Consider the following 24,173-nt stretch of genomic DNA (forward strand, 5'->3'; position numbering starts at 1 on the left):
GGAGGTCGGGACCTCTTCCCTGGATCACACCCAGCTGTGCTGGCTCACTCAGGTCTGCACAGTAACATTTATCCAGACACTGTGTGGTCATTGTCCCCTCCTTCCTGGTCCCCAGCACTGTGTGTTGCATATTGATGACTGTAGCACAGACTCCTGAGATCCTCAGAAGATTCCAGTTACATGCAGATTTCAGGGCTGGCCAAGACACACCTGCATCCTGTGGTTAGGAGAAATGCATCCTCTTAGCTCCCCCAGAATGAAGCTATCCTTTACTCTGTCTGTTAGGGGAGGAGGAGATGAGAGGGAAAGGGAGACACAGCTTCGGATAAAACACGGAGTCTCCTGTCCATTCCCAAATGTCCCTCTTTGGTCCTTTGCATGTGCTGGTTAACTACACTCTACATGCTTCCTGTCCTAACCTTTAATTTCCATACCTGCCAGCCTGACAGAATCTATCTGTTGAACAAAATAATTCTAACTTCTACTGCCATCCACGTTTCCAAACAACATACTTTAAAATCCCACTCGTGTGGAAGCAAAAGACGGAGCCTCACCAAGCAACCACAGAATCCTGAGCCAGTCCTTTCCTGCCTGAGTTACGGGACACTGTCCTGACTACTTGTCCTACTCCTAGTTTCACCCCTGGAGTCTGTTCTCACAACTGAAATAGCCTTCTGAAAATACAGGCAAGATCCTGCCACTGCATCACGGGAATCTCCAGCACTTCCCTCAACGTGTAGGACACAAGCAGAGCCCTCCCTCCAGCCCGTGTGCAGCACTGAGTGGCCTCCTGAAGACCCCTGCCGCCTCTCCTCACATTCCCTGCCACTCCTGCCCCTGCCCGGCGTCTGCCCTGGGCCTTCCTGACCTCTCACTGGACACTCCTCTACCCCAGTCACACTCTTGACTCCTTCCCTTGCTTGTTCTCCAAACAAATACCACCTCCACTCCCTCTCCACCTGCCCTGGTGTTGACACAACTGATATCAAATCATATGCTCACGTGCTGTTTAATACTGGCTCTTGCACCAGAGTGAGAGAACCAGGAAAACAGAAATGTGATTTCTGCACTCTGTTATTCCACAAAGTAGGTGCTCAACTAGCTGGACAAAAATGCAGAAGGAAGAATGGATGGAAGAAGGAGAAACAGAAGAGGGAGATAGCCGGTCCGTGGGAATGAGTTCAAGAGACTGCTTGCCTCTGGATCCTTCTCAACACTAATTCAGCTTGCACATCGCCTCCTCACTCAAGCCTTCCCTGGACACCACATCCAAAGGGACACTGCCCTCCCCAGCCGTTCTTTACCCCTGCTGGCCCATTTAGTCTCCCTCTGGGCACATCTCTCTCTCTGAAATGATATTCCAACCATCTTCTCTCAGTAGCACGTGAGATTCAAAGAATGCCAACCTTGTCATCGTTCGCTGTCCCCAAGGCCACACACAGAGTTGATGGGTGTAAACACAAGTGGACTGAACACTCGAATGGATCAGTCGATCAGTCAGCAATGCACTGGGCAGATCACTGCTGTGCAGTGTAGGCACCAGAGGACATAGGATGGGAAAATGTGCAGCACATCAGAAAGGCGCGCGCACACACACACACACGGAAGAAGGTCAGAGAACAGAAGGTGGCTCTATCCCGCCCTCCACAATGATGTTGAGTTGACACTTTTTAACCCTGGGAGGGGTCGGGCAACCCTCCATCTGCTGGTTTCTCTGAGACTGGCTCTCTAGTCTTGCTCCCGGTGTGAGGGCCCTGAGCTTGGAGCAGGGCTGGCAGATGCTCTAGCAGGGGCCCAGATGGTGCTCAAGGATGCGTCTAGAATCTCAAATCAGTCCCGGCTGCAGCTCATCTCTGTTACCTGCTTTGATCTGAAAGGCTTCTGATGAAATCCATCAGAATGAACACTGCCGGAGGCCCATCTAGGGGTCAGGCTGGAGGTTTTGCATTTTTGTGGAAATGTACCCTGCTGTCAGTCCAGAGAGTTTTGCATTTGCATAAAGGATGTTGGTAAACAAATGAGCTCATTAGAAAGCCAAGACAAGGGTAATCACTATAACCTGGCTGCCTGGTGAATTGAAAATACCATGTCACCTCCATTCCTAGTGGCTGCAGGGCACAGTGGTGCAGGGGGCACACTGCAGAACTCCACAGAGCTATATTCTCAAGACGGCCTTTGCCGACAGTGTCCCCGGGCATTTTGCAGAACACAACTTGTACCACCCTAAATTTTGATCCAGATTCATAGCTCCTGGGCACATCAAGGAGTGCAGTAAAATTTGCTGAAAGAATGAGGATACTGGAAGCCTAGGAGACTCATTTCCTGTCTGGAAACTCTTAGGTGGCCACTAGGCAGGTGAACGAGACCTGAAAGAGCCACATCTTTTCAGAACAGAGGAGGAAAGAATTAAGGTCAGAAGCCCCTGGGACATTACTAAAAAGATCTGCCAACTTCCTGGAAGTTACAGACCCTCGCCACATAACTGATAGCAGAGAGGAAGTTCCCGGAAGGTAGGAGAGTGTGACGCCTTACTCTGTGAATGACTTGTTTATTTCTGTTGTGGACTGTGCCGTGGATGTAACTCCACAAGCTCCAGCAGATGTGCAGGTGTTATGAAACCCCTCTCTGGCTCCACCCCCAGCAGTTCTCACCTTCAGGTAGTCCAAGGGGACAGTCTACAACAGAAATTAGTCCCTATAATTTCTCCTCTAGCTTGGAAAGATCCCAAAGTCCCCGGCTCCCCATGGATCCATTCCCACCTCCATCCTCCACACTGCACAGGGCCGCTTGTTTCTCAGCCATTTGCCCCTCTGGGTGCCTTTTCCCTGGTTGTTCCCTACTCCTCTCTCCTGGTAGGCACATTTCCACTCGAAAGCCACCTCCTCTGGGGACACCTGCAGGCTTTGTGAAACACCATGCCCTGCACCATTTACCCCCACTCTCCTTTTATCCTGCCCATTTCCTCCTCTCCTTTCCTGTTGATTTATTTGCACACGGTCTCTCTCTTCTACAGAATGCCATGTCCATGAAGGCAAGGGATTGTCTTATTCTGTCCCTGGAACCTCGAAATTACCTACCTACTTGACTTTCAAGAAATAATAGTGGGATGCATGAAAGAATGAATGTTTTTACTTTGACAATATCAACAAATAGTGAACTAGACAGATCCACAAAATCACTGGAATAAGGCTGTGACAATGGAACAATTCTTTCACTCTTCTGTTTATCTAAATCTTGCTTTAAAAAAGGAAAATTCCTTTGGGGCAGTTGCCAGAGCAATGAGCTCATCAAAGTGGTATTTTAAATTCAGTAGTGTTGCTGGTGAATTGCTGCAGAGACACATGGGTTTAGAAGTGCCCCATCTATTCTGTGTATCTGAGAGGCACTCTGTGCTCTTGTAGATACTGTATTTATGTTGTTGTAGAAACACATGTGGGAACCCCAGTCTTGAGTCCTAGAATTGAAGTCACCAGCCTGCTCAGGGTTCCTGTGCTTTTAACTGCTCCTAGGCCAGGTACAGGCAGGGCTATTGACTGAATTTGATTTTTCTTGCCTTAAAAAATGTTGTGTACACAGGTGTGTAAGGGAATGAAAGAAGACTAAGGTTGTCTTGTTTTTTAAAAATACACATTATCACTGAAGAAATTTTGGAAAATATATTCAAGCTAGGAGATGACTGTTGGGAGAAATCCTACTTCTTGGGTGGCAGCAATTAATGTCTCAAGTGTGTAAACTTGCAGGGAGGAGCGTTCCACTTCTACTTGGAAAGTAAACAACTGCCCCAAGTTGACCTAGTGTTACCAAGGGAACCGGTATAGGAGCCTGGTGGTCTGATCCCCCATGGCACATTGTGATTGGGCAAGAAATGTACGCCTGCTCCCACAATAAACGAGTTTGCAGGCTGCTCGCCACAAGCCTGCTTCTACCCAACTCCCGGAGTCTGGGGTCTTGACTCCGCAGCCCTTACCTGCGCCTGAGCTAGCCTGGCACCCCTACAGATGACAATGAAGTTCTAATCTTTGTTGAATACTTACTATATACCAGATGCTATTTTGAGTAATTTACATGGAGTTAATGCACATTCAATTGATTCTCTCAAAACAAGTATAATTTTGTGCTCCACACAAAACCCTCTAAAGTATTCCCATTTCACTCAGTTTGATTCCACATAAACCAGTCCATCCACAGGCATCTCCTATTTTCCTCATTGCTCGCAGCTCTCCCTGTTATTTTCAAACATTTCAGATGTGCTTCTGTCTCAGGACCTTTGCATGTGCTGATTCTCTACCAGGAATGCTTCGTCCTAGGTTTCCTCATGCCTTCTGCTTCATGTCCTTTATCCTGCCCTCTATGAGCAGCTGTTCACAAATGCAAACGCTGTCCCCCTTCCTTTCCTTTTTACTTTTTTTCTATGCAGTTGGCCCCATATGACATTCTCTGTATTGTTCATTTACTTATTTAAAGGCTGGCTGTCTTCCCTCCACCAAAATGTAAACTGGGAAATCGGTCTGTATGCTTCTTGCTGCTTCCTCCTCCTTCCCCATTTACAACAGTGCCTGGGGTTGGGGACGCACACAGGCACACACACACAGACACACACATAAGTAAAACATCCATTTCTCATGACCTTATGATCTACACTATTGTTTTTCTCATTTTACGTATAAGGAAATGGAGGCACAGAATCAATTTGTCCAGGGTAAAAGCCACTCCTCTTGTCACTGTCCATGTCTCAACATGGTACATATGTGAGACAGGTCCTGATCAAACACGTTCCTTGTCCCTTTCTGGCTCTGGGATTTAAAGAATGTCACTTTACCGTGTGTGAGCCCCTATTTTCTCAACTAAATAGGTATGATGTCAGACCCTCTTCAGAGTTTGACATGGAGTTTCAATGTTCCGCCTTCTAATTGACACAGAGTGCTCAGTGACTGCGTCCAGGATGCTGTGGTTTGCACCACCATCTTAATCTGCTCAGGTGGCGCATTGTACAGAAGTTCTGCAAAGCACTTACCCATTCCCTTGGGTGGGACATTTGGTTTCTGAAGGACATTCTGACACCTCCATCTTTGGAGTGGTTCCAATTTCCTCCTTATCCTAAACACCTAGAAATATGCAATAACACCCTTATTTCTGGAAAAAAAAATGCCACCTTTCCATAATTCACCCAAATGATGAGCACAACAGAAAGAGGAGTGGCACCAGTATGTGTCCTCCAGCTCCTCTGGCCACATCTGAGTGAATTCATAAGGAAGGTGAAATTGCAGCCATCCAGGGAATGGCAGTGTTTAAAAGGGAATTCCCAGAGAACCTCAAGTCTGCGAGTTCACCAGAGGCCGCTGGCACTGCTGGAAACTAGCAAGGTGAGAAGCACCAGGAGAATTAATGTGCAGATGGCATGATCAAGCACGCTAGGAACCAGGAGAGCGTCCTGACACTCTGGAAAGGAAAGGATCAGATACAGAAGGGAGCTGAGAAACAAGGTCCTGGGTTCTTTGTCACCAGTCTGTGACAACACGCGATGAACTATGTGAGAACCAACAATGCAAGGGAGCCTGAGCTGTTGCAAACTATGCTCTATGAATTCACAGGATAATAGGTGTAACAATAAAAGAAGTCTGGAGTACACAGACACTAATGAAAAGAAACAGCACCAGCAAAACTGGCTCAAAAATTACCCACTCCCTATAGGTCCTAGTACGTGGTAGAAAGTTTCCTCCTCAAAGATTTTACCAGTTTAGACTACGAATATCCACTGTCCCATACCCCTTATCATCACTGAGTATTACTGGGTTTTGTTCTGGACCCCTGATCCAGTCCTTGTGGGCTCTAGGAAGAGTTTGTATGCTGTTCCAATTGTGATGGTGGCAGGGAGGTGACAATGAAAAAAATATCACTGGGAAGCCACTTGAAGGGCTATTAAAAACAAATTGATATGATCCCAGTTGTTGGGGCCCGAAGGCATGTGACAAGCACTTAAAAAGAGATTCTTAAATAATATGGGCCATTCTGAAAGAGGAGACTGTTTTAAAACTCTCTCAGAATATCTTGCCCCGAGGTAGGAGGCACTGGAGGAAAAACAGTCAAATTAGGGAACAAAAACCTTTCATATCTGCTGTTGCTGGCCACCTACCAACCAGGGTTTTTCAGACCTCTGCAGTGGGAGGCCTTAGATCAGAAACTCACGGTTGGTTATCAGCCAAGTAATCAACAAAAACATAAAGCTGAATGGGAGCACGACGAACACCTTAGACTGTTTCCAATTTCAGACACCAGAGGACCTGTTACAGACACCAGTGCGTCTGCACCAGGCAGGCTGATTGCCAGGGCCGCCATTAAGGTCTCATTTCTGTACAATTTCTTTTCCTAACAGCTGTCGTGGGAAACTGAATTTCAATACCAAAATAAAATGATAGCCCTTTCCATTCCCAAAAGCCCTTTATTAGAACCTGAAATTCAGTGCATTTGCTCACCCAGCATGCACACAGCTCTGAGCCCTAGAATAAGAGGGGGAATCCCCTCCTTCTGTGGATGGTTCTAGAGTTTTCAGTTCAAAGACTGAATGGATTGTTTCTTTCTGCTCTTTATTAGCATTTTTGTGCCATATTTTCATCACTGGAACACCAAGTTTCTAACCTATTCTCTTCTACAGTGTAACAAAGTATTGTCCCAACTTAGAAGCCAATCCAAAGGTTTATATAGCAATGATCCTGGAGGGATCCAAGATGGTGGACTAGAGGGAGGCTGCACTCCTTGTCGCTCAGTAACTGCGGTTTCAAGCACAGGATATCTGTTTCTTGGTAAGGCAGTTTTTGCTGCTTATCAATCCCCTGCTGTTTACCCCATTTGTCTGCTGTGATCACCTGCAATCTGCCAGCATATCGACGACTTTTTTGAGTGCAGATGGCTCATGTCAGGCGCCTATCATCCGCCATTTGCCTGCCTCTCGCCTGTCCATCGCCTGCCTTATTCCTATCCATCACCCAACGCAGGAGGTTCACCTCCCGATCATCCGACAACAGTCAGCAAACTGATCGCCGACCGCCAGTGGAGCACCAGCTGACTGCTGTTGCCTGGAAGTTCACTGTTACTGTACCTGCAGGTTTGATTACATGTGGCTGCCGCCATTTTGAGACAACAGCCAGGCCCTGTAGGACCCCTGGCTGGACTGACTGAGCCCCATCTCCAGGATCCCTCAGCCCGACGATCACTCCCTGCTTCTGGGGCCCTCACATCAACTGACTGCTCCCTGCCGCCAGGACCCCCAGACCTGCGCCCTATCACTGGGACCCCAGACTGACTGATTGCACCCAGCCTCCAGGATCCCGCAACCACACCAAACACAACCGACCTCCAGGACCCCTGCCTGACCAACCGCATCCCGCCTCCAGGACCTCCTGACCACGGCCACACCCTGAGCAGCAGCTCCCCATTTGCCAACACGTTTTGAAGCCAGAGCAGCCATCTTGGATAATCCTGGAAGCCGTAGCTCCGATCTTTAGGTGGGGCAAATCCCATCCTGAGAGGCCTGCTGGAGGCTGGAAGCTCATTGTCAGGTTCCTCTCATGCATCAGGCTACTGAACTCTGGGAAGTTTCATTACTATATGTTATACTGTAGGTTTTCTTTTTTCTCCTTATTGAAAAAATTTGTTTTTATTTCTTTACTTTTCTTGCTTTCTTTTCCTTTTGTTTACCTGTTCCCTCAGAGTCTTTTTCTCCCTTTTTTGCATGCTAACATCCGATTTCTTTTGATTACACTCTCACCCTTTCTATTATCTAGAACTTCTGTACATTCTTTTCTTATCCCATTAACAGCCACATTCTACATCCCTCTGCATCCTCTTTGTCCTCCATTTGAAACTGCAGACCTTATTGCAAATCTGTTTGTTTTACTGAAGATAATATTTGAACTCATTCTGTTTATTATGACAATTTTGTTATTGTCCTCATAGGGGCTATTTAGTCTAGGATTGCATAGTGTCTGAATTGGGCACTGCTAATATTGATCTCCCCTTAAAGAAAGGGTTTTGGAAACCTATAGGGCCACTATAAGCCTATAGGGGGAAATCTGCAATACCCCAGATCTGCACTGCTAGAGGGGAAGATACATGAACAAGATGAAAAAACAAGGGAAGAAAATGATCCAAACAAATCTAGATTCTATATTAATAGAATCTAATGACAGTATGTTAGAAGAAATGTCAGAAAAGGACTTCAGATTATACATGATTAAGATGATTCACAAAGCAAAGGATGAGAAAATAGAGCAAATGCAGGCAATGAATGATAATACCAATAAGCTGAAAGAGCAACTGCAGGAAGCAAAAGATCATTTCAACAAAGAGATAGAGATTCTCAAAAAAAAAAAAAAGGGAAATTCTTGAAATGAAGGAAACAAGAAACCAAATAAAAAACTCAATGGAAAGCATCACCAACAGACTAGACCACTTGGAAGACAGAACCTCAGACAATGAAGACAAAATATTTAATCTTGAAAATAAAGTTGCCCAAACAGAGAAGATGGTAAGAAATCATGAACAGAATCTCCAAGAACTATGGGACATCATGAAAAGACCAACTTTAAGAATTATTGGGATTGAGGAAGGCACAGAGATACAAACCAAAGGAATGAACAACCTATTCAATGAAATAATATCAGAAAATTTCCCAAACCTGAAGAATGAAATGGAAAATAAAATCAAGAGGCTTACAGAACACCAAATGCACAGAATCACAACAGATCCACACCAAGTCACATTATAATTAAAATGCCTAACATTCAAAATAAAGATAGGATTTTGAAGGCCTCGAGAGAAGAGCATGAGATTACATATAGGGGGAGACCAATACGGATAGCAGCCAACTTCTCAACCCAGACTCTAAAAGCTAGAAGGGCCTGGAACAACATATTTCAAGCTCTGAAAGAACATGGTTGCCAACCAAGAATCCTATACCCAGCAAAACTAACCTTCAGATTTGAAGATGAAATAAAATCCTTCCATGATAAACAAAAGTTAAAAGAATTTACAAATAGAAAGCCTGCACTACAGAATGTTCTCAACAAAATATTCTATGAGGAGGAAATGAAAAACAACAACGGAGGTCACCAAAGGGAAGAACTACCTTAGAGAAAAACCACTCAAAGGAGAAACCAAGCCGACTTAAAAACCAAAAATAAGCCAAATGACTGGGAATACAAATCATTTCTCAATAATAACCCTGAACGTTAATGGCCTAAACTCATCAATCAAAACACATAGACTGGCAGAATGGATTAAAAAGAAAGACCCAAAAATATGCTGCCTGCAAGAGACTCATCTCATAGAAAAAGACATCCACAGACTAAAGGGGAAAGGATGAGAAAAAACCTACCACGCACATGGACTCAGTAAAAAAGCGGGGGTTTCCATCCTTATATCAGATAAAGTGGACTTCAAGCCAAAGTTAGTCAGAAGGGATAAAGAAGGACATTTCATACTGCTTAAGGGAACCATAAATCAGGAAGACATAACGATAGTAAATATTTATGCCCCCAACAATGGTGCATCCCTGTACATCAAACAAATCCTTCTCAATTTCAGTAATCACATAGACCACAACACAATAATTCTGGGTGGCTTTAATGCACCACTGTCACCACTAGATAGATCTTCCAAACAAAAACCAACCAAAGAAATCACAGAACTCAATAAAACAATCAATAACCTAGACTTAATAGACATATATAGAATATTCCATCCATCAACGAGTGGATTCACTTTCTTCTCAGCAGCACATGGAACCCTCTCGAAAATAGACCATATGTTATGCCAGAAAGCAGTCCTTAGGAAATGCAAAAAAATAGAGATACTGCCTTGTGTTCTATCAGATCATAATGGACTGAGAATAGAAATCAATGACAAAATAAAAACAGAAATTACTCCAACACATGGAGACTAAATAATATGCTATTGAATGAAACATGGATAACAAAAAAACATCAGGGAGGAGATAAAAAAATTCTTAGAGGTCAATGAGAATGATGATACAACATATCAAAATCTCTGGGACACTATGTAAGTGGTACTAAGAGGAAAATTCATTGCATGGAGTACATTCCAGAAAAGTATGAAAAGTCAACAACTAAATGACCTAACATTACAGCTCAAAGCCCTAGTAAAAGAAGAACAGAATAACAGCAAAAGCAGTAGAAGACAGGAAATAATTAAAATCAGAGCTGAAATCAATGAAATTGAAACAAAAGAAACTATTCAAAAAATTGACAAAACAAAAGGTGGTTCTTTGAGAAAGTAAACAAAATAGACAAACCCTTAGCCACACTAACAAAGAGAACAAGAGAGAAGACTCAAATTACTAAAGTACATGATGCAAAAGGAAATATCACAACAGACACCACTGAGATACAGAACATAATGAGAAGCTACTTTGAAAATCTGTATTCCAACAAAATAGAGACTACCGAAGACATTGACAAATTTCTAGAGACATATGCTCCACCCAAACTGAACCAGGAGGACATACACAATTTAAACAGATCAATATCAAGCAATGAAATAGAAGGAGCCATTAAAAACCTACCATCCATGAAAAGCCCAGGACCAGACAGATTCTCAGCCGAGTTCTACAAGACCTTCAAAGAAGAACTCATTCCAATACTTCTCAAAGTATTCCAGGAAACAGAAAAGGAGGGTACCCTACCAAACTTATTCTGTGAAGTTAATATCACCCTCATACCCAAACCAGGAAAAGATACATCAAGGAAAGAAAATTTTAGACCAATATCCTTGATGAATATAGATGCAAAGATCCTTAACAAAATACTGGCAAACCGTTTCCAAGAGCATATTAAGAAAATCATGCACCACAATCAAGTGGGGTTCATCCCTGGAATGCAAGGATGGTTTAACATCCGTAAATCAATAAATGTAATCCATCATGTCAATAGACTTAAGGATAAGAATCATATGGTTATTTCAATTGACGCAGAAAAAGCGTTTGACAAAATACAACCCCCCTTCATGCTCAAAGCACTAGAAAAAATAGGGATAGTAGGAACATACCTGAACATTGTAAAGGCTATTTATGCTAAGCCCATGGCCAACATCATTCTTAATGGAGAAAAACTGAAACCATTCCCTTTAAAAGTGGGAACAAGACAGGGATGTCCTCTTTCACCACTTCTATTCAACACTGTCCTCGAAACTCTAGACAGAGCAATTAGGCAGACCAAAGAAATTAAAGGGATACAAATAGGAAAAGAAGAACTCAAACTATTCCTATTTGCTGATGACATGATTCTATATTTAGAGGATCCAAAAACCTCCTCCAGAAAACTTCTAGACCTCATCAATGAATTCAGCAAAATAGCAGGCTATAAAATCAACACGCATAAATCTAAAGTATTTTTATACACAAGCAACAAAACAGTTGAAAGGGAAATGAGGAAAACAACCCCATTTGCAATAGCCTCAAAAAAAATTAAATACTTGGGAATCAATCTACCAAAGAGGTAAAAGATCTCTACAATGAAAACTACAAAGCACTGAAGAAAGAAATTGAGGAAGACCTTAGAAGATGGAAAGATATCCCATGTTCTTGGATGGGCAGAATTAATATTGTCAAAATGGCCATGCTACCAAAAGTGCTATTCAAATTCAATGCAATTCCAATTAAAATCTCAATGACATACCTTACAGAAATAGAGCAAGCAATCATGGAATTCATCTGGAAGAATAAGAAACCCAGAATAGCTAAAGCAATCATTAGCAGGAAGAAGGAAACGGGGTATCGCAATACCAGAACTTCAACTCTACTACAAAGCAATAGAAACAAACACAGCATGGTATTGGCACCAAAATAGACAGGTAGATCAATGGTACAGAATAGAGGACACGGACAGAAACTCAAATAAATACAATTTTCTCATACTAGACAAAGGTGCCAAAAATATGCAATGGAGAAAAGATAGCCTCTTCAACAAATGGTGCTGGGAAAACTGGAAATCCATATTCAACAGAATGAAACTAAACCCCTATCTCTCACCCTGCACAAAAATCAACTCACAATGGATCAAGGACCTCGGAATCAGACCAGAGACCCTGCATCTTATAGAAGAAAAAGTAGGTCCAAACCTTCAACATGTCGGCTTAGGATCAGACTTCCTTAACAGGACTCCCATAGCATAAGAAATAAAAGCAAGAATCAATAACTGGGATAGATTCAAACTAAATAGCTTTCTCTCAGCAAAGGAAACTATCAGTAATGTGAATAGAGAGCCTACAGAGTGGGAGAAAATCTTTGCCACTCATAACTTCAGATAGAGCACTAATTTCCAGAATCTATAAAGAACTCAAAAAACTCTACACCAAGAATACAAATAACCCAATCAACAAATGGGCTAAGGAAATGAACGGACACTTCACAGAAGAAGATCTACAAGCAATCAACAAACATATGAAAAAATGTTCACCATCTCTAGTAATAAGAGAAATGCAAATCAAAACTACACTAAGATTCCATCTCACCCCAATTAGAATGGTGATTATCAAGAATACAAGCAACAATAGGTGTTGGAGAGGATGTGGGGAAAAAGGTACACTCATACCTTGCTGGTGGTGTTGCAAATTAGTGCAGCCACTCTGGAAAGCAGTGTGAAGATTCCTTAGAAAACTTGGAATGGACCTACCATTTGACCCAGCTATCCCACTCCTTGGCCTATACCCAAAGGACTTAAAATCAGCATACTACAGAGATACAGCCACATCAATGTTCACAGCTGCTCAATTTACAATAGGCAGATTGTGGAACCAACCTAGATGCCCTTTGATTGATGAATGAATAAAGAAACTGTATATACACACACACACACACACACACACACACACACACATACATGCAATGGAATATTACTCAGCCATGAAGAATAATAAAATTAGGGCATTTGCAGGCAAATGGATGAAATTGTAGAATATCATGCTAAGTGAGATAAGCCAATCTCAAAAATCCAAAAGGCAAATGATCTCACTGATAAGTGGATGATGACACATAATGGGGGGTGGGAGGGGGGCAAGAACGGAGGAAGGAGGGACTGTATAGAGAGAAAAGGGGGGTGGGAGGGGTGGAGGGGGAAGGAAAAATTAACAGAATGAATCAAACCTCATTACCCTATATGAATGTATGATTATGCAAATGGTATGCTGTTACTCCATGTACAAAGAGAAACAAGATGTATCCCATTTGTTTACAATAAAAATAAATAAATAAATAAAGCAATGATCCTGATTACTGTCCACCCAATAGGGACATGAAAAAAAATGAACTGAATATCAAACTTCACTACACAAATTAGAAACATCTGGTGGTTCCTTGCATCTGAAGTCTCTTTAAAAAATACACAATAGTTCTACACATCAGTTGCTGGAACACTAAACAAAGAGATAATGATCTAATTTCTGGGTTAAAACTAATCATTCCATTCTTGTGCCATTTGGTTTAGTACCAGACAGCAACCCTGACCTTTTCAAGAATGCAACTTGGCCATGGTGTCCCAACCTGTTCATTTGACAGGGCACTGGAGAGGTTACCCAAGGGAACACAATGGGATTGAGAGAACTGGAGGCAGATTTATCTGGTCTTGGATGCTAAAACCCAGTCATTACAAAGAGATCTAAGGCTTTGGGTCTGTTAGCCAGAATCTCTCAGGTGTGAACAACTGCCTCTTCCATAAATCAGGTCTCTGGAAACAATATTAGCTCCTTGTAAATAATTCCCTAAAGTGAGCTCACATTAACCTTAAAAGTGAAGCTGCCAGAGCCTGCATTATAGGACTTTCTGTCTCATCATTCAGTTGTCCTCCAATAGATTTCTACTAATGACCCATTAGGTGTGAGTGCCCTCCTTCAGGTATGGAAACACTTGAGAACTTCCAGCAAGAACTAATTTTGTGGCATTAACTGGTTCTCTACAGTCTTTGCTGCAGAATTCTTTCAATCTTACCCTACAATTTCTCTGTTGACTATTTATGTCACCTTCCATTTCTCAATACCCTTAGGCACATTAGCATGGAACACATTTGAGGCTGTTGACTTCCTGATGCTTTGTGGCCAAACCTAGTCCAACTTGGAGAGGCAAGCACAGGGTAGCGACCCAAGGTTTAGGTTAAGCTGGGCCACCTGAAGGTGTAACTCCATAAAAGATGGTGTATGTCATAAATGCTCAAGACCCAAGTGCCAGTCATCAGAGGACAAAAATCCAGAGACTCTTGATGCTGAGAAGAAACAACTGCTACGGCCACATACTGGGACTACCCCAAAATGAGGGAAGTCGCATAAGGACAGTATGTCTACTAAATTAAAAAATAACTATAATTCACATTACATATATCAACGGCCATGCCATCACACTCTCATCCCAAGGCCTCTCGCTAAGGGAGAAGGGTACACACCGGGGCCAGCGTCCACCAATCATCCTATGGAGTAGGAAAGAGGAGTATCATGCACCACGTTCCCATTCATCATTCTGTAGTCGCAGAGGACCTTCCCCGCTTGGTCAAAGGAGAGACAGGAGGCCAGCCATAGCTGGCCAGCTAGTCACTTCTGACCCAGTTTTTCCTCCAGCAGATTCTCATCATTCTTCCTCAGCCTTCTTCAACCTCAGGTAATTTACTAAAACAGATCTAAAAATATGAGCATCGGGAAGCCCACTGAAACCAGACTGGTACCCAATGCCCATCTTACCAGAGAGAAATTTCACATGTTAAGTTCATACAATCTTTCCTTGTAAAGCAAACAACAATATTTTTAAATACAGCAATGTCACAGCCTCCCCTGCAGAGGGAAGCAACTCTCCCCTTGGCTAAAACAACACAGTCGAGGTCAAAAACTGGGCACAGAGAGTCCTCCAGGGTTTCACGGGCACCCACCCCTTAAGTGTGTTTTCTTGTCACTCACCTAATCTATGCTGCAGCTTCTACTTACAGTCCCCCAAGTGCATGACTGAGCTACCAATACCAGTTTTGTTAAGGGGAACCCAGGGAGGAAGGATAAAGTTCTCCTTTATACGTACATCCTTTATATATACGATGTGTCAGAGTGTCTGAGAAGCTCCAAAGACTCATCTGCCCAATTCCACGTTCATTACACATGCAATTTCCTCCAGGAGGGGTTTCAATCCTTACATCCCGGGCTCCATTGCTCTGTGCCTGAGATAAGGCAGAACATCATGGCAGAAGAGCAGGGAAGAGAAAAGCGGCTCCAGGAAGCAGAGAGAGCTCCCCTCAACAAGTACAGTACACATATGCCCTCAGGGACCCACACCCTGCCTGCCTACAGTTACCACCCAGGTAGTCCATTCAGGTGGATCCACACACTGATTAGGTTAAGGCTGTCATAACCGGTTCTTTCACCTCCCAACTTTCCTGCATTATCTCACACATGCGCCTTAGGAGGCACCTCCTATCTAATCCATGATAGTTGTGATTTCCTGTGCTTTGACAGAAGTTCCTCCTGAAAAAATACGAAGTGGTTGCTGATGTTCTGAGAAAAGACAAAGTAGAGCTCTGTTGGATCATCCTGATTCTAGTTACTGCTGGGTGCTGGGTCCTGGCAGCTGGGTGTCACAGCGTCAAATTCTTAAGGTGAAAGACACGTAAGGGGAAGAGTGGTCTGTAGGGAGCACTCCAAGTGGAAGAGCGGGCAGACTCAAGATCTTTGCTTGAGTTTTCATTTTTCATAGGGATTCCTCATTCTGAGTATCTCAGTTCGAACTCCGGGTGGCTGAACTCTGTTTTCACATAGAGAGGTGTTTCCTGTTAATGCAGCTCAGCTCAGGCCTGACAGGCGCTTGCCTTTTACCTGCCGCACTAGCCGTCTAGCTACACAATGGACTAAGATGGTGGAGTGACTGTCCCTGAGATGAGCTGATGCCTCCTTGCCTTCCTGGCCATTCCCTGAGAGCAGACTCTCACTCAGCTGGTTCCAGAGGACTGTTTAGAGAGGAGCTCAGTGCTGGCCAGGGACACAGCAGGCAACAGACAGGAGGTGGCTTCATAGGCTTCTGGTGTAAATGTGGATAGACAGAACCACACAGCAGGAACAAGACCTCAACAACCAGTGTGTCTGTCCCAGCAAGGGGTCACAAATGACCTCAGCAAAAGCCACACAACGGGGGCCTTTCTCACCACTGTCTTTAGAAGCAAGAAGAAGGTTCTTACTAAGCATTCTAGACGAGAAAATAAGGATTTTTGATTTAAAATATCAGTGCATGTATGTGAATATGTGCACTTGTATAGAATGGTGAGTACCATCTATCAATGTCAACTGTGACTGGCCTTCATCATGTTCTGAATGTAGATCAAACAGTGGGCAGTGGGGGGTGGGGTTGTGGCTCAGTGCTGGAGCACATGCCTAGCATGTTTGGGGCACTGGGTTTAATCCTCAGCACCATAAAAACAAAGTAAGTAAGGGTGTTGTGTCCATCTACAACTAAAAAAAAAAAAAGTGTGTACAATGGTACTTGGAAAATCCAAAACAAAAAAACAATAAGTATGTGTCTAAATAACAAAACACAACGAGAGAGAAGGACAGTGTATCCACATGGTCTTCTAATGTTCAAGAAGGTCAAAATAGCTTTCAAACCTACTCTTACCTTTTCTGTTCCCTCAAAGTAGTGTCATTTTTTGTCACTCTATTACAACATGTATTTCGTAGTTTTTCTGCCTATAGCTGCTTCTCCCCTAATTCTCCCCAAGGACCAGCCCTGAAACTTCCATTCCAAAATACTCTTAACATTCTACCCCTATTTATAAACTCCTGTTCACTCTCCACAGTTTTGAGAATCACATTGGATGGCACCATTGCCTCCGCAGTAGATTATAGCCCCCCAAAACCAGAGGGTGGTGGAATTGCAACACAGGGATGACCAGCATAATTCAGTGTGTGCAGGAGGGGTGCTTTCAGCTCAGGAAAGGGTAAAGGTATCGCAGTCTGCAAGCTGTACTATTTAAAATTACCCTGGCCCATCACACTGTAAAAAGGTGACTCTTGCCAGAAGTTTAACTTGGAAATGAAATGTTGGAATTCAGGCTGCTTTGAAACTTGCTCATAAAATGATGTCTTATTCATTTCTATTATCACACACTCACATCTGCAAGAGTCAAAAATCACATGGGTGCACATCTGTCTTCTTTATGTGCCACACGTTGCAAACACTGCCTGTCACTTTTTCAAATATGACATAATTTTTTACTTGGTTGTCCTCTTTGTCTGTTGATTTCAGTGTGCTTGTTCCATTTCCTGTGGCTTTCAAGGGGACTTCCTCCTCTGAGAGCCCCTTCCTTTTTCTCTTTGTGGTATGAGTATGGCATGTTTGATGCTATTTGATGTTTAATTAAAACCTACGCTGATCACTAGCCTATGAGTTCCAAACGAGAAAGAACTGTCAATTTTCACCCCTGCACGACAGTCCTGAACTAAGAAGTAGGAGCAGAGTGGATGATTTAGGATTTTTAGTTCAGGTGCTGAAAGATCATGAGAAAATTTTTAATCAAATAGTACAAAAATAAATTAATATATTACTCCCTGAGAAAGCTCCTTTCTGTATGGCATTTGGCCAATTTAACCAAAGGTATAAATAGGGACAAAATATAGGCAAAGTAAAACATATTCTGTTTCCCTAACTACTCTTTACTTTTGATTTTTTTTTTTTTTTTTTTTTTTTTTTTTGGTACCAGGGATTGAACCCAGGATTGCTTAACCTCTGAGTCACATCCCCAGTCCTTTTTTATTTTGAGACACGGTTGGTCTCTGGATTACAGGTGAACCCCACCCCACCATGCCTGGCCTTTTAGATTAATCTTAACTAAAGTTATTTGTTTTCTCACAGTGACAACAAACAGGTTTCAAGGGCCATTTGCTGGAACTCAAACTAAATCACAAATGGCAGGTGGATTTCAAATTCCTTCCAGTTCTGACTTATTGGTAGTAGGTTGTTTTAAGACTGTGATGAGAAGTGTTTCAAGACTACACCTGTGTTCTGGGGAGGTATACCTTGACTGATCAGCCATGCTGGACATGGACGTGGACAGAGCGATGTTTACCTACCTGCTGGATCTGTGCGATCCCTCTATTTGTCTTAGGCAGGTTGACATTGTGTTTACGTTTTGGGGCGCTCTCACTTATATGTGGAAAATGAAAAGATCTTGATCTCTTTCCCTGTTTTCTCAAGAAATACCGCTGAGAAACATCCAAAACTGCCTGCCATCTTGCTGTTTCTGGTTCCAGGGCCGAGGCCTAGATCCAGCCCTGGCTTTTTAAGGTCTTGGATGCAGACCATGGGGTTGATACACCACAAGGCCCTCCTGAGCCTTGCCTTCCTCTTTGATCCTCGGTAGTGCCTTTCTGATCTCCTGCTTCCTTAATCTTGGCAGCCCCCATTTTCTTGGGATGGGAATTAATTTTTTCCCAAAGGCTCTCAAAGTAGAAATCAAGGAAATATTTATAGGATATCCTCTGTGGGAAGAAATTATTTACACAGATTTTTTTAAAGTATGCTTGGCTTCCACTGGTATTTTTCCAGCACAGTCATTTAAAAATGTGGGGTTTTATGCTGCATTCTGGCTCTGTTGGATCAGTTTGGGGGCAGCACACATGCAATGATTTTTTTTTTTTTTTTAAACAAATTCTTCAGTGGATTCATGGACACCACTTTGAGAACCACCTAGTTAAAGACTCAGCGCTGGTTCAGAGATTGGCCACTACAGTGTTACTTCTATCATTTTATGGAATGATGCTCCAAAGAAAACCAGAGGACCCTGCTCTTTAAGGTCTGCAGCACACCTGGCTCTGTGGATGCTGTGCTGGGAGACACCCTTTTCCCTTGAGCCCGCCACTGTTCTGCAGCAATTTTATCTGACCCTCTGTTGCTCAGGAGGATGCAGCAGATCACAGCCACCTTTTTTTGCTTCAGCTGTTTTCTTTGTCCTCTTCTCATTCAAATAACCACAGAGCACACCCACAGGAAGACCTCTGAAAACTCTGATCCCCTCCCCTGTGTGCCAAGTGTGATATTCCCTCCGCAGGGTCAAGTTGTGCAAAGCTGGCTTTCCTGCCCAGGTGGAAGAAATAGACAGTCCTGCGCTTCTTAGTGACAGGGATACAACCCAAAAAACACAGCATGCAAGCTCATCACAGAGTCAACTGACACAAACTAAGACAGCCACCGTGTCATAGGTGATGTGATCTTATGACTGCAGTGTTATGTGGTGCACGGCTGTATGGGCTTATCAAGAATTTTTTCCAGACAACTGGCTAAAAAGTTGTGGATGGAGCATCTGTAGTTTCTTAGATTCTGCCAGGTAGCCTGTAACTGCCCTCCTTAAAAAGCAGACTTTTTCCCTAGGGAGTTTCCATAACTCGCTATCTGGATAAACCCACAAGCCAAGCCTCGGCTTTCCACAGAAAACAACCTAGTCCTTCAGTAGTGTCAAGCTACACTAAAGGCACAGTGCCACAACACACCAGATCTGCCAGCTTCCACTGTGATGCTACTTTACCAGTTTCAGTGTCTTATTACATCACTATAGTCACCTACAGGTGATCCAGAAAATTGGTCTCATTCTCCTAAGGCTCAAGTTCACACTTCCATCTCTGGTCCTGTTGTGAGATCCCCATTCTAGAAGCCAAAGGTTACCAGTGACCAAAATAAAAGGTGGCCATGATCTCTTTCATCCTCCTGAGCAATAGCAAAATTAAACTTCCTGGGGATTGAAAATTAGCAAGGAAATAAGAACCATGCTCATTCTTTCTGCTGTGCTGATGAACTCAACCAATGAGAACTATCCCTACCATATCCAAAGTGAATTCAATCTTCTGAAACAGTAAAGTTATGAGCAAACTCACTGCCTAACCTTGATTTTCTCTGTTGAAATGGGATGTAAATTGCTAACTTGACAAAAAAAAAAAAAAAAAAATGCCTTTCCTATAATCTCTTTGTTTCACTTGGCAGTTGGCCTGTTTCCACAGTTTAAATGTGTATCATGTACACAGAGTGATATTTTTTAATTGATCGCTCATGCTTCTCTAGCCATATGCCTATCATTAGGGTGTGTGAATTTTCATATAATAATTCACTGCTCCCATTTGGCAATTCAGTACCTTTAATTGTGCCAGTCAACCATATAAAACACATAATCTATGGAGAGTATACAAAAAAAAAATGTGTTTTCTAAAACTCTGAAGGGAAAAGCATGCTGCTTGAAAACAGGTTTGTGTTTTCCATAGCTCAGTTATATCAGCACCAATGTCTTCTGGAAGAACTGGAACTAGTGAGTACTATTCCTGGAATGTTTTTTTATCATCTTCTTGCTTTTTTAATTATATATGTAACCTTATTGAAAAGATCCATGGTCACATCTAGAAATGAAATAAGAGGCATATATTGTCAAATGATCACTACAAACTCACCTATAAAACCACTGCTGATTCCCTACTTTTATATTCCTGAAGAATTAATGTGTGCTATGAAACTAATGTCTTTAACTTGTTTTATGTGTGTATTTTGTTCTAGTAACAAATAATTATCTCTATAGACTTTGATGATGGCCATCACTCCCTCCAGAAAGTTCAGTGGTTATCAACCTACCAGCATATGTGTACCTGTGTGGTGGTGTTGTTGTTCTTGTTATTTTTCATTCTCTGTTACATTTCCCTATCCTGATCCATAGCCTGTAATTCCCTTGACCCAGGGATAGAGGAAATAAAATGAATTTCAAGGTGGCTTCACAGACAATAAATATACATTATGAGTTTGAAACATACTGTTGGAAACTTGCTATGCTCATTGAGCATGTATTTTAGAAAAACTTCTAAGACATTCTAGGACAGAAACCATAATCTAGAACCATAGGCTTTCCTTAGTTTTAGAATTCTGTGTAGTTTCATGAAATACTCACTTAAAAAATAAAGCACAGTCCCAACTTACAGCTTCTGAATCACACAATTTTGGTAAAAGACATCTATTCAGGTGGATAACCTGCTAAATGCCATTTGCTCACAGTAGTCAAGATGTGTAAGAATCATGTCAACTTTAGGAATGACTAGATGAAGACATGTCAAACCTGCACCTAACATGCATTAATTGCATTAAAATACAAGACATGAGGGCTAATTTATAGATCTATAAAGCTGTGAGTATAAGGGGCTATGTACATTAATGGTATCAGTTGTTAGAGCCCGCTCACTTTCTAAACTTTCACCGCTTTCATGGCTTCATCACACCCTGTCTCTACTAGAAAATTCTCTCTGGCCTCACAATAAATCATTTCCTGTGATTCATGTGTATCTGGACATACAAGTCTAGAGAGAAATAATAACCAAATCTCTCCTTTATTCACCCATCTGCCTATATTTTCTGCATATAGAACTAGAACGCTCAACACAATGCATAGCTTGCATATCGGATTTCATCTGTAGCGTTGGCCTAGACAGCCACCCAGGGGAGGAGGTGGGGGAGACCCACCTGGAAAGCAGGTACCATGGCCGTCTTCTATCCCAAAGAAACATGTGTGTAAGCAGAGAAGTGTATGAATGAGTGAACAGAAAGGTGTAATTTAGATAGATCAGATCTTTTTACGCTGGATAATTTCCTATGACATTGAGTAATTCTATTGTAAACACAATTAACTGGAAAAGGCTACCTCTGGTCAGTTTTCAATGGGCTGAATGTAGCACATTTCACCACAAATTTTAGCCTCCTGGAGCATGTGTGCCTATTCATTTAGGTTTTTCTTCTCTTGGAAATAACATTCTGCGTGTGTAAAACCTCCTACTTTATACAACCTATTTGCTTTTGATGCTTAACAAAAACAAACACATTTGTGAAATGCATGGTGTGATGCGAGTTTCCACTTACCTTTTCCGCTGATTGTGCGGTGCCGAAAAAAATCGGAATGAAGGCGAGCCAAACTATGCACGTGGTATACATAGTGAATCCAATGGGCTTGGCTTCATTAAAATTTTCTGGTACACCCCGAGTCTTGATGGCATACACAGTACATGTGACCATGAGGAGGATGCTGTATCCCAAGGAGCAAATGATTTGGAGGTCTGTAATGTCACATTTGAGCACGCCCCGGGCCTGCTCAGGGTTCATGGTCTTATGTTCATCATAGTCTACGATGATGTTGGGTGGGTCAACGCCGAACCAAATGAAAACACCCAGAAGTTGCACCGATATCAAACTGGAAGTGATCGCCAGCTGTGACGTTGGGCTTATGAGCCTGGGAGCTGTCACTGATTTCTTACCCTGCTCAAAGATGCGATAAATCCGGTTGGTTTTTGTCAAAAGGGCGGCATAACTAATGCACATCCCCAAGCCCAAGAAGACACGCCGGAAAGAACACACGGCCACGTCAGGTTTAGCTATCATCAGGAAAGTGATGATGTAGCAGAGGAAGATGCCTGTCAGCAGCACATAGCTGAGTTCCCGCCCGGAGGCCCGGACAATGGGCGTGTCATTATAGCGGATGAAAGTGGCCATGACAAAGATGGTGGCGATGATCCCCAACATGGCCAGGAAGACTGGGATGACAGCCCAGGGGGAGTGCCACTCCAGCTTGATGATGGGGATGTTTTGGCAGCCCGTTCGATTTTCATTGGGCCGCTGGTCGTACGGGCAGTGCTGGCATGTCATCTCATCAAACTGGTACTGGTATCCGTCACAAGGCTCGCAGGTCCAGCAGCAGGGCGTCCCCTTCTGGGTCTTCTTCCTCTGCCCAGGCTTACAGGGCAGCGTGCACACTGAGGGCGGGATTTCCCGGACACCCTTGCCCCACTGCATGTCCTCTATCTGCAGCATGAGAAATGGAGAAGCAAAACAGGCACGTTGGTCAAAAGAGAAGAAAACACCCACCATTAACAAGCAGCTTTAATAGCAGCCAATGTGGAGGGATGAAGTTAAGCCGCTTGTCCCCTGCTAGTTAGAGGCACAGCCATTAGCGTCCAGCATCCTCCAGACATAGAGTCTGATCCAGAGCGGTTTGATTCTAAGAATTTAAAGAGAGAAAAACTAAAAACACAAGTGTGTCCATCCCTGACCCTCAAATAAAAATATCCTAAAAAAGAACTTAGGACTCTAGATTTTTTTAAAAAATGTTTTTATTAGTGCATTATAGTTTCACATAATAGTGGGGCTCACTTTGACATAATCACGCAAGCATGGAATATAATTGGCTCTATTTCAGTCCCAGCGCTTCCTCTGTCCCTCCCCTGCTCCCCTTTCTTTACTCCACTGGTCTTACTTCTATTTATTGTTTTTTAATTGGTGCTTTATAGATACACATACAAGCGAGTTTCACTGTGCTATATTCACATATGGAGATAGGAAAGTCTGGTCAGATCATTCCACCATCCCTCCTCTCCCCTGTCCCTCCTTTATTCTCACTCAATTCCTCCCTCCACTCTATCGACCTCTCCTTTTCTTTTCATGGGACACCCACACATACACGTTTTATTCCTTATTTTGCTCTGGCTTCTGCATATGAAATAAAACATTCGACCCTTGAATTGGGTCTGGCTCATTTCACTTAGCATGATGCTCTCCAGTCCACCCATTCCCCAGCAAGCCCCATCCTTTCATTCTTCTTTAGGGCGCAGTGAAACTCCACTGTGTCTACGTGCCACATTTTCTTTATCAACTCATTTGTTGATGAGCACCTGGGCTGGCTCCATAAATGGCTCTTGCAAACTCCGCTCTACCTGTATCATGATAGGATGCTGTTTGTAGATCTCTGGGCTCTAGATTTTTAACAAGTGCCCAGAGGATTCTTGGGAGCACAGTAACTGAGACACCCTGGAGGGCGCTCTACTGCTAGGCTTGAATGCCCAGCTCAACTCGAAAATAACAAAAATAATGTCAGCAAAGTGAGACTTTACTTTTTCCCTTTCTTAGATACTTTCATAAAGTAATCACTTAAAAATTATTTGAGATCATGTATCAGTGCTGACCATTGTCCCTAAATTCTGACAGGCATCATTGGTTGCCATTTTCAATTGGGAACCTTAGAAATACAATGAACTTACTCGATTGCTTATCAAAGGGGAGCAATAAGGCTGGTGACTGAAGAATTAACTGTACTAGGTGTGTCTCAGAGTTCAGGAAGCATTTGAGAAGAAAACAA

At 42.9% G+C, this 24,173-nt stretch overlaps 1 protein-coding gene across 7 annotated transcripts in view; it reads right to left on the bottom strand.

The window, feature by feature from the left end:
* The window catches only part of GRM7 (glutamate metabotropic receptor 7), an 891,077-nt gene that overhangs the window by 138,845 nt on the left and 728,059 nt on the right, over positions 1-24,173 (bottom strand). For all 7 annotated transcript variants that reach the window (XR_013760830.1, XR_013760831.1, XM_079122078.1 and 4 more), the window contains exon 8: positions 21,908-22,843. Coding sequence is in view for 5 of the 7 variants with exons in the window: in XM_079122078.1 (XP_078978204.1) it covers positions 21,908-22,843 (936 nt within the window). In the remaining 2 variants the exon portion in view is untranslated. The remainder of the gene's footprint in view (positions 1-21,907; positions 22,844-24,173) is intronic.

Source organism: Sciurus vulgaris (assembly GCF_902686455.1).
Source record: "Sciurus vulgaris genome assembly, chromosome: 19".
Lineage (NCBI taxonomy): Eukaryota > Metazoa > Chordata > Mammalia > Rodentia > Sciuridae > Sciurus > Sciurus vulgaris.